The sequence below is a fragment of the Aristolochia californica genome, unplaced genomic scaffold, assembly GCF_029961685.1.
Source record: "Aristolochia californica isolate CCGP_79_NKW_82.1479 unplaced genomic scaffold, dmAriCali1.0.hap1 SCAF_15, whole genome shotgun sequence".
Classification (NCBI taxonomy): domain Eukaryota; kingdom Viridiplantae; phylum Streptophyta; class Magnoliopsida; order Piperales; family Aristolochiaceae; genus Aristolochia; species Aristolochia californica.
This window is the reverse complement of record NW_027181826.1, coordinates 23471156-23487897: the sequence shown is the minus strand read 5'-3', so window position 1 is coordinate 23487897 and position 16742 is coordinate 23471156. Positions and strand designations below refer to the sequence as shown.

Here is a 16742-nt window from a genome sequence, read left to right as displayed (position 1 = left end):
TATATATAATTTAGGTGACATGTATTTTTTAAAAAGTTCTAAATATATGTTGGAGCTTGAACTCGGTTAAAATTATTGGGCTCGAGCTCAATGACAATTTTAGGCTTGAGGTTGGGCTCAACTCGAGTTTGAGCTTGAAATATTTAAATCAAACTCGACTTGAACATAGGTCGGTTGAGCTCGATGCCACCCCTAGTTATGTCTTTGATTAAACATTTTTTTGAAATTTTGGCACCATGAGTTAAATACTTCTTAATGTGGCAGTATTTACCTTAATATGGTGTAAAAAGCCAATACTCAACATAAACTATGCATCTACTATATAATATTTACCTAAGGGTAGAAATATTAAGTATTACAATAAAATATACCTTTGAAATAACCTTTAGGCACGATCAACTTGTCTACTTTTCTTGTCGATGCATTACTCAAAATCCTCGAAGAAGATGCGGAGCTTTCTCAACCAGCCTAAGCATATGTGAACTTTAGATCAAAACTTCATGTTGCCAACACATTTTGTGTTAGACGCTCCTTTTGTCCATGATATTTTGATATATCATCTACTGTTTTGTTTTTACACAAATATCTGTTCCATCAATAGTTAGCACACAATCCTTAAAAGTACAACCAAATTTATTGTTGTTTTTATTATTTCTAATCCACCTTCTAATCCATTAGGTTGGAAAAAACATATCTTCCAAGGACATGATTGTTTCAAGAACTTCATGTAAGTGACGACCAAATGTTTCTCTAGAATAAAAGAAGAGGAATTTCACTAGACTGTACCTCCGATTTCGACCAACTATATAGAGAAACTTTGCCATTTGCTCCTCTATGAGACTTTTGCATAGGATAGTATCCTTAAAATGATTAGTTTCTCTTAAACTATTAACAAATCTTTTAAATTCATCAACTACCATGCATAGTTACTCTTGACCAGTTTCAGACTACCAAACCTTATCCCCATCAGAAATTGACCTAAACACTTGGTTTAGTGGGCAGCAATTAATTTGGGAGGTCAACTTAACCTGGGGATTATGAGTTGTGTCATGTTTGTTTGAAATGGGTAGACTGATTTTTCCTCAAATCATGTAAAATATAAAGTTTATAATAAAACATAATATCTAAACTTGAAAGAAAATAATAAAATATAAAGTTGTAGAGAAACCTTAACTGGATTTTAATAAAAATGTAGCAATGAATCCTTCACATTCTCTCATAGCAAAGATTGACTCGAGGGGACGGGGCAGAGTCACTCACTTCTTGTTGCGGCGAGTCAGCAGCACGTAAACAAGGCCAGCTGCCACCAACAAAACGAGTCCCCCGACGCCGCAAGCCAAGCTGGCCACCAACATCACCGTCCTCACGTGACTCTCCCCTTTCCTCACGTGCCCAAACCTGTCCGGCGACCAGAAGGCGTCGTTGTCGCTCGAGTTCTTCGTCTCCCGCGGCAACGGCTCCGACAACGAGGACGTGGCCGATCCCTTGAAGAACGACTTCATCGCCGGCGGCACGGCTTCCGGCTCCTTTTGGAACGATAGACCATGCTCCGACGGCCGGACTTCCCGTGAGACTGATTGGACGGCCCATGTCGACCCTAGAACCAAGTAGACGACGATTCTGAGGAGAAACGATGCATTGTCGAGTTTTGCCGGAGCTGAGAACATTTCGATTTAAAGCTGGATTGGTGGTCAGCCTTTGATTTTTCTAGATCTCTTTGTGTGGAATGGGGAGAGGGGAAGAGTGTAGAAGATGTCGATGTGGCACTGATTCTCGCTTGACAAGAAGAGACGATCGGAAAATTTTGGATCACAAGGATATCATGCGGCGGTTGAAGATAGTGAAACATATTTCTGCTGGACTCATCTCTGCATCTCAATCACCTCACTGTGTTGCAAAAGAACCAACAGTGTACCGACTTTTCCGATGCGAATTTCCCTTCGATTGCACAAGCTTCGGCGAGCAGTGCTTTTTATGTCCCGCTTTTCCTTTTTTTATTTTTTATTTCCTGCAATAAAGCGGGGATGCGTGGCTTCTAGACACGGACATCTCTGATTTCTGTAAGCATCTCCAATTCTTTTAAGTTGTCTGAAAGTAGCTTCCTGATCTATCAGTTTCAGCTACAACTTTTTTTTTTTTTTTTTTTTTCAGACGAAAACTGTGAAAGAACGTGATCTCTTCAGTGATAAGTAGGTTCCTGTGAGCTCTCTTAACTTTGCCGGATTCAAATTTTGAACCATTTAATGCAACTCCAGCGAATTATACTTCCGCTCATTAATAAGAGTCTTGATGTAACAGCTAGCTAGCATAACTTATTGAAGTCCCTACCTGATATACGGTATCGATGTTAAATTTCTTCGTTTTCCTCTAATATACACGACTTTTCCTCTTCTTGCAAATTTACATCCTCATTTGAAATACGCAGTTTCCTTTGCTCTTTGCTACTTTCTGCTTTCCTTTGTTCTTCACCTGCAAATGTAGATTGTAGAAATTCTGTTCTTTTGCTCTTGTCGAGAATCGTCTCGCTCGGCCTTTTCTAATATCTACGACACAAGTCACCACTACCGTTCTGAAAAGGACGTAGGCATTGCTGCTTTATTGAATGTCTCTCCTCAAGCCTCTGTTGGTATCCATTAAAAAAAGGAGTGAGCGTTCCCACGGCATCGACCGCTGCTGTTTGGATTCCGTTTATTGATTTACACTGTACACGTCGTGGGACCCTAGCACATGAGTGGCTTAGACCGAATATGAGGCGATTCCCTTATCCGGAGCAAAAGCGCCGTTACATTCGGCTGTTTCCGTTTTGATTGGTACTTAGTGGAGGCAGCCAATTTGCCCGTTACTGGACAATACATAATCACTCAGCTGGGAAATGCAACCAAATCTCGGTGTTTTTGTCTTCTGGTGCTGAGAGTGTAGGTGCTGTGCCTTCTTTTGCTGAGGAAAGTCTTCAATCTCCCTGAACATTTTCAATAGGTATGACTGGAAATTCTGCAGTTTTAAGTATTTTCACATTTATGCTTTTTTGGTTGGTAAGCAACTGACCCTTGTTAATGCATTCAATGTCAATTGAATTGAGCAAATTGTAGTGCCAAGCATTAGAACTGTGAGACTGTAAGGAGTAGGGACAGATCATCAAATGTAGAATCAAAATGAGAAGTCTGTACATTGATTGCTAAGTGTCATATGTTCTTACTATATAGCATTTCTTTTCTAATCTCTGGGCTGTCTTATTTTATGATCAATACTATTGACTCAAAATTTTTTGTTGAGTTTATTTTCTTCAAAGAAAGTTGCAGTTATAAAGGCAGTAGTTGGACATTGTTGGTGGAAGTTCAGGCGTGGTTTTTCCGATGATTATTTTCTGATTTTTTTAGTTTTGTTATAAGAACTATTATCATTGATATTATCATTAGGTAGACCAGCTTTCTGTCTTGACTAGATTCAGTGTTTCAGTTTTGGAGGGCAATAAATCTGATGAAATATATTGTGCTTGTTGTGACTTATGAATGTTGGGGTTTGTGGGATGTGGTTATGGCTATGAGGGTCTGAAAACTGATTGATTGAAAATGAATAATTATAAAACTCTCTACACAAAACATCAACTTTCAGCTTCTTTTTTTTTGAAGTGATATCTGATAAAGAACCATACATATATTAATAAAAAAAACGGAAAGGAACTGAGCAATATGGGACACAGGGAATGCACTAAGAGCAGTTTGATTTGGTTTTTCAGTTTGATGATGACAAACGATTTTCGTGACTTCTATCTTAGATTGTAGGCCTGGACAAGGAATTGAGGTCTATCTTTGACCCAAGACCAGCCCAATTTGTGTCTGCCATTTGATCTTTTTGTTTTTTGTCTGCAGTTTGTGTTCTAAGCTATTTAAACTTGAACTACCAAGTTTGAGTGAGAAAATATTTTACTATTGGTGAATCGTGTGCCTTTGAATCTGGCAAGTTCATTTTGCTTGCTTGGCCTTTTTAGTGACTGTAATTTAGAATGGCTCTTGACAGCTCCTCTCAACTACCGCGGGGTAATTACTTTAGTACCTATAAGCCCCTAATATTTTTTACAGCAAATGCATTCCAATAGACCCTCAGGTCTGCTGGATCCAAATGTACGATACAGATATAAGGCTTTGCCAACTAGTGATTTCACTTGCAACTAAGAGCAGGATGTGTCAAACTTCTCAGTGAAACATTTGGGCAAAACTGATGGGTGGTTGTAGACATTCCATTTTCACAAGGTTGAGATCACTATACTAACACCAGCTTGAATGTCTGTTAACTTTAACCATATGGGTTCTGATTCCAAATATCCAGAGCTTTCAAGAGGCAAGATGGGCAATGAAGCTGTGGGGTTTTGTAGTGTTGGTTGTGGATGATAGCTGTAAGTCATGGTGGCCAATTCCCACCATTCTCTATAAAAATAAAAATAAATAAAAATGGTGGCCAATTCTTCAACTTAACCAGCTATCTACAGAAAGGATTATTATTTTTATCAAAGATCCCCCTCCTGGCTTTAAAACTGCCATCGATGGTGAGCAGCATTTTACCATTTGAATTGGTATGTAAACATGGATAAAAGAAAAACGAATGTTTTATGTTATAAGAATCTTGCAAGGAATCAAAGATACATTTTCTTTTTCTCCAAATATTACATTGTCCTTACTTTGTTCACTATCTCTACAGTGTTCAGTCAGGACACAATTAGAAAGCCTTTACAAGAAGCTCCATCATTTGGCTATATTTCTGCACCACAAGCCATTGCCCTTATATGCCTCACATCAGGTTTGTAGATAACCACATGTCCATAATTTAGAATACTGTTTGTGCTCACATTCATGAGCAACTTGTCAGAAGATTAATGCCAATAGCATTCACTCATCAGCAAAAAAAAATAGTTAAATACTGTACCAGTGTCCTGGATCAAGTCTGTAACTATTGACTTTGTTATGCATGAGAACCTCGAGCTTCCTTTTTCCTCTGATGAGATTGAGAAAACAATCTCTTCTCTACCCAGAGATAAGGCACCCAGCCTTGATGGCTTTAATTGCTAAATTCTTTAAAGCTTGTTGGCATTTTCTCAAGGAAGATATGACCCTTTTATTTGTGGAGTTCTATGAAAATGTTAAAACACCAGTTCAGGGGCATTTTATTTATTTCTTACATTACATTGTCTCTTATAATATGGATTTTAGATAGACAATGTCTTATTTTATCTATAGTTCAATTTCCATTCAATTTAGACATGTATTTTAGGAGATTTGTAATTTTGAGTAGTGAGGGTTGTTTTTGTCCTTTTATAAAATATCACTTAAACCCTGCTTAAAAAGAGGAAGAGCATGCTTTTATGGCACATTCTCCAAGGCAGCAAGGCCAATCTTCTCCCAAGTCTCCTTTTCTTCTCTTTTCTCTTCTATTTTCTCCCTAAATGTCATATTTTTAAGGTATCACTAGCAAAACCATTGGCGTGCTATGGTTCCAAAGAATCCCAGCCAGAGAAGCCCTCCCACTACAGGTACATCAGCCTTACTACAAGCATATACAAAATTATTGCAAAAGTTCTAGCTACCTGTTTAAGCAATGCCCTCCCTTGTGTTGTTAGTTCCTGCCAAAGTGTTTTTATTCATGGAAGGCACATTTTGGACAATTCTCTTATGCCCAGGAGCTTGCAGACTATTTAACAAGAAGAAAATGACAAGAGTCCTTGTCAAGTTTAAAAAGCTTGTGACTGCATAGTTGGAGCTTCCTTGATTTTGTTCTGATGTGAACGAGATCTGGTAGGAGATGGAGGATGTGGGTTAGAAGTTAGTGTATCATCCGCCTCTTTCTCTGTCCTTGTGAATGTCAGTGCTTGTGGTTATTTCTAGAATTTTAGAGGCATTCGGCAAGGCAATCCATTATCGTTTATGATGTTTAACATTGTGGGAGAATCTTTTATCTCTTCTCCATCGCTAGGTCCAAAAATTGGCTCCTTCACGGCATTCCAGCTTATACCTATCTTTCTTACACTGGCGAATAAGCATTGCTAACCAAATTGAGAAAATAATGAAAATTTCTCTCTGGAAGGGATATTCGGAAGGTTTTAAGCACCATCTTGTCTCGTGGACCGAAATCTGTAAGCCAAAAATGTATGGTGGGTTGGGGATCCAATGCATCCTTGAATTCAGCCTTGCTCTCTTAACTAAAGGGTGCTGGTGTCTGAACACTTACCCGGAGCTTCTATGGTTTCCTTTTGTTACTAAGAAGTTGGGTCAATCAAATTCTTTCTGCTGGCTAAAAGAGTGATGCTCTCAGTGCCTCTCTGACATTTGGAGGTATATTCATACGTTCTGGCATTTCACCCCGATATCAGGTTCTCAGTGGAAAATGGTCAGAAGACCCACTTCTGGACTGACTTATGGAAACTAAATGAACCTCTTAGAAGTCGTTTTCCTTGCCTCCACAACTTACAAGGAAACGAGATGCCCTTTTCTCTGGTATGAAGAATGCTGGTTCTTTTCAGTCAGTTTCTTATTCAGGCGGCCTTTCAGTGACCTTCAGGTCATTGATATTTGTAATCTGGTTAAGGATCTGGATCAGGTATACCTTCACACCAAGATAAGCTGGTCTAGTGCCCATCTTCTAGAGGTATATTCTTAGTTCCTACTAGTTGGAAGATGAGCCTAAGCCCACATATCCAAGTATGTTGGAAGATGGGCTCAAGCCCATAAGACCAAGAAAGACCCACATATCCAAGAGTGTTGGAAAATGGGCCCAAGCCCATAAGATATGGGACCCACCATTATCACGTGAGGTGGCATAAGAAGTCTTACACAATAAGAAGTCTAACAGAACCACAATTATTATGGAAGTAGGTCTCATAGAGAAGTTTCAGTTTAAAGGTGTTTTAGTCATGTTAGTCTTCTATTTATATTGGGTTATTTAATTATACTAGGAATTATCTTTAAGTGTTAGAGTTTGGATGTAATTAGGACAAAGGTAGTTTAATTGTAATTGGACTCTACTACCTTCCTCTATTATAAATAGAGGTTCATGTACTCTGATTACATAAATCAATGAAGTATTTCTCTTTTCCATAAATTCAACACTACTTGTTATGATAAATTGCTGATTGCTTCTCTTAATCATACTGCTTCGTTTGCTTGGAGTTTATCTGGGCCTCGTAAATCAAATTCTTTGTTTGGAGTGCATTGCATGGGGAGATTTTGACTAGAGATAATTTGATTAGAGGTTCGTCTCTTTCAAGCTTGGCTTGCTTGCTGCATGGTCAGTTTGAAGAAACCATAGATCATTTGCTAGTTCACTGCACTTTCTCTTGGAAGACATGGAACTTCTATCTTAATTTGTTTGGTCTCTCTCTCCCTGCATGCCAATTGTTTATTGATTTTCTTATCATGGTTATGGGTATTTCTCTGCCGCTTATGGGTAAAATAATGCTAAAGGCATGCTTAGCTTTCATTCCCTAGGGTATTTGGTGGGAGAGAAATCGGTGTTGCTTCTGGCAGTCGGCTTCTCCTTGGTGCTCCATTGTTGATAGGATCATGTTTCACATGGAACCATGGCTGTGTTTTCTTAATATTTTCGAAGAAATTTTCTGGGGCCTTATCCGTTTCAATTGGCGCTGGATTGCTAACTAATCTTTGATCAAGAAGTCATCGCAGGCTAAGTGGCCTCCTCCAGGTGAAGGGGTGATAAAGCTAAACTTTGATGGTTCCTTTTCAACAACCCTAAGCCATCTGTATTAGGTGGTATCTTTACAAACTTGCTTGGGGAGATTTTGTCTTCCTTTGCTGTTACTTTAGACCATTCTGATTCGACATGTGCCAAACTCCATGCTGTCCTTCATGGCTTGCGGATGTTCTGAACTAAAATTTGATGGTTTGCTTCATGTTGAAGGGGTTCTGGCAATGTCATTAGCTGGTGTTCGGGGAAGAAGAAACCTCCTTGGTGCCACTAGCCTGTATTTCTTGAAATTCAGGATCTTAGATTGACTATTGTTTATAACCAGTCTCTTATTCCTAGATCAGCTAATAGCTGTGCAGATTTTTAGCTAAAGAGGGGAATTACTGTGCAATGCTGAATTTGTATTCTTTGCCTATGGACTTTGGAATGTATGCCTTTTTAAAAAAAAAAAAAAGGGTTCAAATATTGATTGAATCTGATTTCAGATGTTGAAGGTTTGGATATCCCCATCCTCCAATCTGTGGATGACATGCTATGTTTTTGTGAAGCCACTCCCTGTCAGATGATTAACCTAAAAACGCTTAATATTCTATGAGTCAATTTTTGGGTACAAAGTTAATTGGGGAACGTCTGCCTTGTTTGACATCCATGTTTCACAAGAAAACCCTGCTCAACTGGGTAAGATTCTTGGTGCTTCCAATGTTCACAAGAAAACCTAGTTCAACTGGGTAAGATTCTTGGTGCCAAGTCGGGCAACTCCTAGCTAGTTACCTTGGCTTCCCTTTTTCTTTCAACCAACCTTCCAAAACTCTCTGAGCTCCCATCATTGAGAGATTTGAATGGTGGCTCTGGAATTGGAAAAGCAAGCTTCTTTCTGAGGTTGGGCGTTCAACTCTTGTAAAGTTTCCTGAGCTCGTCTCTTCTCTTTTCTCTAGTGTTCAGCAAGTATTGCAAATAAAATTTAGGCACTAGAGAGGCGCTTTCTATGGCATGGCTCATCTGATCCTTCAAATTACTATCTTGTTAGATGGGAAGATAAAAGATTAGAGGACTTCGACTTAGACAAGTGAAAAGCATGAATAAGGCCATTCTAGCCAAATGGAGCTGCAGATTTCCCACAAGCAATGATGCGTTATGGAGACAGGTCATAAAATATGGATATGCTAGTAACTTCTGGTTCCTGCCCCAACTCCCCAATCACAGACCCTCTCCCCTATGGAAAAGAATTCTGAAGCTGACTGATTCGGTCCTTGAAGGGGTAAGATTTCAGGTGAAGACTGCTTCTCGTGTCAAATTCTGGACAGATTGTTGGGCTTTTGATCAGCCTTTGGCAATTCTGTTCTTTAGACTCCTTGCTCAAGCCTCAAATAAAAATCGAATAGTGATCAGTAATTGTTGACTATGACGGTTGCAACCTTAACCTGAGAAGAAATTTTAGAGAGAAAATTGGAGATGTTAGCCAATTTATGATTACTCTTTGAGAATCAATACATTGGGGTACTGGTGCTGATATCATTATATGGAAATGGAAAACATTCCAGGAGATACAAACTCTACTTCATGCAAAAGAGCTCTACGTAGGAGTCCTCCATGCAAACTTCGACTCTATGATAACTATGGTTGTACAACTCAAACACTGCTCAGCTTTTTCACCAATTTCAATCAAATTTTGCTAAGAAAACCTTTTGAAACATGAAAGATAGATCGAAAACCATTCAGGAACATAAATCAAAGAGTATATATGTGGCTTCCTGCAATACTTTTCCTTCATCAAGTTTCCTTTTATGAGTTTCAACGCTAGTATAATTATCATGAATTAGAGGAGTATTGCATAATTTTTCTGCTCCTGCAAAAGTTGCTGTGGTTGGGTATGGGGAGGATGATGTGCCATGATAAGATACCTTGGGCACCACCAGCAACTCGACTCGGCTTCACTCGCTCAACTCGCTCTAACGACCGAGTCGATGAGTTAAGTAGATAACGGTTTCATAATCAAAGCTGGATTTCGATTACTTCAGAGAGGCTTGACTGGTTTGGGCCTCAAAATTGCCTTCTTTGCTGTCTACTTAAACCGTGGGGGCCCAGTCCCCTTTGCTTGATGCTACACTAGAAGATGTCCACGAGTACGTTGCAAGGAAAGAAGAGGGTAAATGGTGTGATCGTAAATTACGGCGAAAGTCGGACTAGTTTTTGTGCTTTATTAGGTGTCCATTTTCCCGCTCAACAGTAGCAACTTTTCGTCAAACTGCCTGAAGCTGATTCCTTTTTCCCTCTGTCCTCCGAACCCTAATAACCGACAAAAAGAGAGACTTCTTTCTGCTGAAATCGTTTTTTTTTGGCGGGAGAAAGTATGTGCCGGCAGTAGTTGGGAAATTCCTGCGGGCATGACGGGAAAAGGCTTGGAACTGGAAACCAGAAATGCTGTCAGTCGGTTAGTTTCACTTTCATCTCCCTCTTACAGATTCACATTTCGTTCATTTGCGTTGAAATTGGGATATGGAGCTGTTTTGTTACATTCTTTTATCGCAATTTGTCTGATCAATTTCCTTTTTTTTTCTTTTTTTTTTTGTATCTTATTGTTGTTGTTGTTGTTGTTGCTGCTGCTGCTGCTGCTGTTGTCGTTGTTGTTGTTGTTGTGTGTATTGTTAAAAGCGTTTTAAATTATTTGTCTATACTCTTTTTCAGTCTTTTATATTGTTTCTTTTGTAGAGAATTTTTATTGAGTCCTTGAAGACTTTGTTGAGAAGTCCCTTTACGTTGTGGATTCTTGGCATCTTGCTTTTATGTCCTGTTAGATTTTCAGTGAAGAGTTTTTGTATGGTTTCGAGTTTACTGGGGGCAACTACCGTCTGAGGGATAGTTTTTTCATGCTTATCTAAATGTTTACGCTTATTTGGTTTGAAGTTTCGATTTAAATTGTGTTCTTATCTTATTACAATTTGAACTTGGATTGACGGATATCTTTTATTTCAGTTTTCTGTGTTTTATATTGATTGTTTGCTTTCTGTGTTTGAGAGAAAAGTTTAAATTGTGTGGATGGAGAAGAAAAGGAATTAAGAGTTTCATTTCAATCTAGAGTGCATAGAAGTGCATATCTTCTTTGAAAATACCTAATAGAATTTAGTGTCAATAAGACCTATAAGAGTTGTTTTAGTGAAATCAGTATGTGGTAGGTTTTCAGGTTTTAGTTTCAGTTTTTTTTTTTTTTATAAATGGTTTTTTCACTTTTCACTCAATTATTTCTTGATTGATTCCCTTTCTCACTGAGGTGATTGTGACTTTTTCTTTGTACTTGTTTTACAATTGATGTTTTGGTTTTAAATTACTTGGATGGGCTTTTCTTTTGCATTTTGGATGGTTGAAAAAGTGCCATAGGATTTTGACTTTTGCACTAGACTCTTGTGAAATTTTTATCCTGTTGATTAATTCCTTATTTTGTTTCAATTGCAAAGTTAATTAATGGGCTTTTCTTTTGCATTTTGGATGGTTGAAAAAGTGCCATAGGATTTTGACTTTTGCACTAGACTCTGTGAAATTTTTATCCTGTTGATTAATTCCTTATTTTGCTTCAATTACAAAGTTAATTAATTCTTTGCCAGTGTAAACGAAGTTGTCTTTGTGTTTCTTGTCATTTTGTGGCAACTCAAAATTTTGGCAAATCTTCATTCTGCTTCAAGCAGCTTTCACTGAAGTGAAATTTTGAACTTCACTATTTTTTAAAAAAAAATTCTAGTACCAATTTTTATCATTCTATAGATGCTTTTGGTCAGTGGCCAAATGGAAGGATTCTTAACGTGAGATTTGAGTTCAATTCTTAGGGTGCATTAGGTGCTTGGAAAAAACTCCAGTACTTTCTCTTTATTATTTATTTTTTCATTAGTTGTTTGAAAGATAGAGATCTAGCAAAATAGGTTTCACATGGAAAGAAGTTGATGTAAGTTTAGTTGGATGACATCTAACCCTATTGAAAGTACCAGTTGTTTGATGCTGTCTAGATTGTATGAGCTTTGGTTGGACAGTTTATTTCTTTTAACTTATTTGTTATACTCAGGTTTTAATTTTTTGTACATATGATTTCTTACTAGGAGTTCTGATTTTGCTTCTTCTTTGTAGCCTTCGTGGTTTAATGCCTTTGAAGTTGGACTTGGTTAACAAATTGTGCGTGTCATGTGGAATGGGAGCAAGCTTGATCTCTGAACATTGTATTTTTCTTGATTGAAATTGTATATATTCTTGGTTGTGGAGATCAAGTCCTTTTACATTTTATCCACCTATGGGTAGTTCAGATGTTTCTGATATCATGATTAGTTCATCTAGTGACACATTGGTGCATAAAAGCAGTTATCCCGAAGGAACTGAAAATTTCAGTGATGATATACCTCCTTATGAAGCTCCCCTTCTTGAAGAATGGGATTCTTACTGGGAAGATATCAATGGTCGTCTTACTGTCTCAAGGATGGTGACTGACTCTGTCATCAAGGGTATGGTCAGTGCAATCTCTGAGGAGGCTGCTGAGACAATCACCATGAAGGAAACTGAAATGGCATTGTTAAACAAAAAGCTTAGTTCATATAAGTCCAATTTAAGAAATAAGGAGCTTGAGTTAGAAGGAATAAAATGCATTTTTCCGTTGAGCTCTTCCCATACAAATGATGAGTGGAAAAGTTTCAAGGAGCATTTGAGTAATATAAGTTTGGCATCAGAAGAGAACTTCCAGAGGATTAAAAAAGGAATCAAGGCTGTAAAGTCATATTGCAGTGCAAGTAACAAAGTGGGTATGAACGGGAGCAACCAACAGGAAAAGCTGATGGAGACATTTTCTGGCATTGAAGTAAGCCTTGACACCTTAGGTGGTATTATAAATTTACAATGTGGACAGGTTGAGGAGATGGTTCTTGTTTTTAACTCATCACTTGATGAACATAAGCGGAATTTGGATTTCCAAGAAGAAGTCTTGAGATTGGTGCTGCAAAGCTACATGAAGAGCCTTCAACAAGAATTCCAAGCGAAGCTTGTGGAAGAAAGAGGTCAAAATCGGAACTTCACTCCAGATTTTGATGATAAACTCAGAAGGTTACGTCAAGAATTGGATACTATTTCTATGTCGTTGGTTGTTCCTGAACCTGGGAAGCTGCAGACTGTTGGATCTCAAGAAGGATTTGAAGAATGGACCCATCGGAAGGTTTTGGGAAATTACGGTCCACCTGCAGCTTCCCTTGGGGAGGAAAATGGTAATTCTGCTACAGGAAACTCTGATTTATTGAAGAATACCACTTCAGAAACTTTAGAAGCTGCACAATTGATGCACATGAAAAAGGACGACTTAATAAGTTATTTCCAATCAGAAAGGATGAAACTGAAGAGAAGCCATGAGTCTATGGTTCAAGAGATGACAGAGCAATATTTCAGGCTCAAGCGGGAATATCTCAAAGAGCAAGGTTCTTCCCACTTGCGGAGAGATAAGGAGCTTGATTTCGTAAGGAAAAGGATTCCAGATGTCATTCTGAAGTTGGACGGTATCCTTGTGGAGAATGAAAAGTTACAGTCAACTGCTGATAGTAAAGACGCTATGCATAGTTTAGAAAAAAGAAATGAGGCTCTTCTCTTGGATAATCAACATCTTAGAAAGTTGCTTCAAGAGAAAACAGAAGAAATTCGATGTTTGATTGCTAAGGTGTCAAATGCATCCAAGAAGGTCTTGGAAAAAACACTAGTAGAGGCAAACTTATGGGAAAATATTAAAAAGCTGGAAAATGATATTGAAGATGCAAGAGTAGAAACATTTATTGGAGAAGAGATTTATAAGAGTATTATTAAAGAAAAATTTTCTGAACTTAGATTTTCTGTTGAAGATTCAGATCTTGTGGCTGTCAACATGTATGAAACTTTTGAAATTATCTACAAAGAGATAATTGGGGAATTTGAGGCGAACATGAATCTCATGATGCTAAAATCCAACATGGACAAAGGACGGATCATTCATCTTGAAAACTCACTGTTGGAGAATGAGAAAGCTTTGCATTCAGCAGTTGTGGAGAAAGAGAGATTGAAGCAGGAGGTTTCTGTGCTTTCAACATCCATAGTAGAGAAGGAGATGCTGGCATCTGAAGTTGGGTTCTCACTGAGGAAACAAAAAGAGCATTATGAGCAAGTTTTTGAAGAACTTAATAAGCTGAGGGATGAAAAGTTTCAGCATGAAAGGTTAGTTTTTGAAAATAGTGGACAATGTAAATATGTAAAGGATAAGTTAGAGGAGGCTTTGAAAGACAATGGTGTGTATCAAGCAAAAACATGTGAACTGGAGCAGAAATTAGCATTATCTGAGAAAGCTTTGAGGGATGCAGGGCAACAAACCAGTCAACTTCATAATATCATTCAAGAGAAGCAAAGGATGGTATCATCTGCCCTTGCCAGTAAGGAGGAAAATAAAAGGCAAATTGAATCTTCTATCTCTTCTATTCAAATATTGTCAAAAGCATTGACAGATTTTGAACATAAAGTGACTGAGAGTTTTGTAGAAAACAAACTTAGGTACTTATTCGCTTATTGCTTTTTTTCATTTTCAAATAGCAACCAATAAAAACACCGATGTTCTTCCTTTTGCTAACGTCTGAGTTAGTTTTCTTACGTATCAGTCTTGTTTCTGCCTGCAGATTAGAAAAACTTAGCCATCACTCCAAGCCACTGGTTCAGCAAGTGAATGCACTTAAGAGAAAGGCGTTATTGTACAAACAAAGCTTTGAGAGAAGATGTGTGGACCTTCAGAAGGCAGAAGAGGAGGTATAACAGTGATAAGTCATTCATGATTGATTTCCACCTTTTGCAAAATCTGTGTCTTAATTTTAGTTATTTACAGCACAAGATTTAGGAGTTCACTCATTCAATAGATGAACTACGGAAACAGCAATATCATGGTTCAAAGTTTGTCAGGAATCGGTGGAAGCAGATTTATAGTAAACAAGAAGATAAACTGGAGTGTACTTGTGTGAAAGAAAGGAACTCTGATTTCTTTTCTTGAGAATTTCTGCAATTGTTCATTGGGTCTTTCTTGGAGGATGATTTGTGTGAACTGTACACTTGATCAGCTTGCCTTTTTTTTTTCTTTTCTTTTTTTCTTAAGTGATGGTTGATTATATGTGCAGTTAAATAGTCTGATTTGGTGGATGCATTACTGCATGGAAAGCAATGTCTTCCTTTCGACTTCTATAACTGTGATAATTTTTTTCTCATCTTTCTCAAAAAAAAAAAATCTTAACCATTTGTACCTTAGCAGCTAAAACAATGTTTCAGGTGTGTCTAGGCATTTTTAGTTTTAATTATTTAACAATATTAATGTAATAGATTTCCTCAAAACATATTAATTTAATAGTTCTCATTTTCAAAAGTAAAGTTATGATGTTCAACTTTTTTGTTTATATCTTTGTGAAGTCTACTTTATTTTTTCTTAACGTCTGCACATGATTGTTCATGGGCCACAGGTTGATTTGTTAGGCGATGAGGTGGATGGGCTTCTTAGTCTACTTGAAAAGATATATGTAGGCCTTGATCATTACTCACCAGTTTTGCAGCATTACCCCGGAGTAAGATGGCTTCTGTGTATTTCTTATTTATGTGCTCCTTTTGGCTATTTATAGTTAGAAGGCATGATACAAAATCTGTTTTGTGAACTTTCTTTTTGAAATCCACAATGGCAGTCTTTTATAGATTTTCAATTTATCCATTTATTATAATTCAAAGAAAAAGTTTTATCCATAATGTTCTTAGTAAAGGATCATTGCTAGTGTCCAAGGTGGAAGCAGTAATTTTTTAATACAATTTTATGAAATGGTTATCTGCAGCAACCTTGAATTGTACAAAGAATTTTATGACATGATTATCTGTAGCAACCTTGAATTTGTTATACATGTTTATGAAACAGCTTTCTTTTTAATCCCTCAATACTTTGTGAAGAAATTGTTTTTGCATACATCTTACTTGTAATCTTATGATATGCATTTATTTTATACATATAATGTTACTTATCATGCTGGAGTTTATTTTCTTCTCATTTATAGTAGACACAGTCACAGTGTCTTCTTATACTCCTTTATTAGGATACATGATAGTGACCGGAAGATGTCTTTAATTGTTTTTTTTCTTTATTCTCTAATAAATTTAATTAGATATTAATTTCTTATGATGCAATAATTGGATAATAAAATTCTTCTGAATCTTTCATGGGGACCTATGTCCAGTTTTTTTCCTTCTTACTCTCTCTCTCTCCGTCTCTCTCCACTTGTTGTTTACAACTTAATTTTTTGAAGCTTTTGGGTTTGTCCGTCTGTGTGCTCTTCCAATAAAAGCTTTTTGGGACCAGTGTTTTACGGCTAGTGCTAGCAATGTCGGAAACATCTACTAAATTTGATAATGTGTATCATCAGATTTAACTGTTGAGATCAAATCCATACACTAACACTGCCGGAATATTTGCTGAGGAATGGATTCAATAATCTCTAAATGTAGGGGCTTGGAAACCGAACAAATTACTTGAACTGGAGTAGCTATAAACGTCTCTGTACTATGTTATCATGGTCTGCAAAGTTTATTTACCAGGCTTCTTGTCACAGATTATGGAGATTCTGAAGTTGGTCAGAAGAGAACTAAACGGAGAAAATATGAAACCACTGATCTATTTGCAAGTAAGTATTGTTTGCTGATATCCCTTAATCAATCTTAACTGTTTCAAAGGAATGTCGTGCAAAGGCAATCAGTAACTAATTTTATTCTTCTTTTTCTAACTTTTTATTCTATGACAGTGTTAGACGGTCTCGTTTTGAAAGGCAGTGGCTGCAGCATACAAGGTCGTGAGTTGTGAACTGCATTGTACAGAGACTACGTGTATACAAGAATCGAGTGAAGAAGCAAATAGTTAGCTTGGGTGGAATACCTCGTCTATACAGGTTATTTTTTGTAATGAAATTGGTATGTTACCATTTGGGACTCTGTTAATTACAGGATCACTGCAAGAGTTTGCAGAAATCAATTCTTTCCTTTTTGTGGATTCCAAATAA

The 16742-nt window shown here is 37.4% G+C and overlaps 1 protein-coding gene across 2 annotated transcripts; it reads left to right on the top strand.

Moving 5' to 3' along the window:
* Positions 1-2826: 2826 nt before the first annotated feature.
* On the top strand, positions 2827-16658 carry LOC137951828 (WPP domain-associated protein-like). 2 transcript variants are annotated; one of them, XM_068798766.1, is made up of 6 exons: positions 2827-2976; positions 11806-14223; positions 14346-14472; positions 15171-15272; positions 16299-16370; positions 16488-16658. In XM_068798766.1, exons 2-6 carry the CDS (start codon positions 11966-11968, stop codon positions 16491-16493), a joined length of 2565 nt encoding a protein of 854 aa, XP_068654867.1. In that variant the 5' UTR covers positions 2827-2976; positions 11806-11965; the 3' UTR covers positions 16494-16658. The 2 variants fall into 2 exon arrangements, with proteins under 2 accessions (XP_068654867.1, XP_068654866.1); XM_068798765.1 differs by lacking the exon at positions 2827-2976 and adding an exon at positions 9985-10123.
* Positions 16659-16742: the final 84 nt, after the last annotated feature.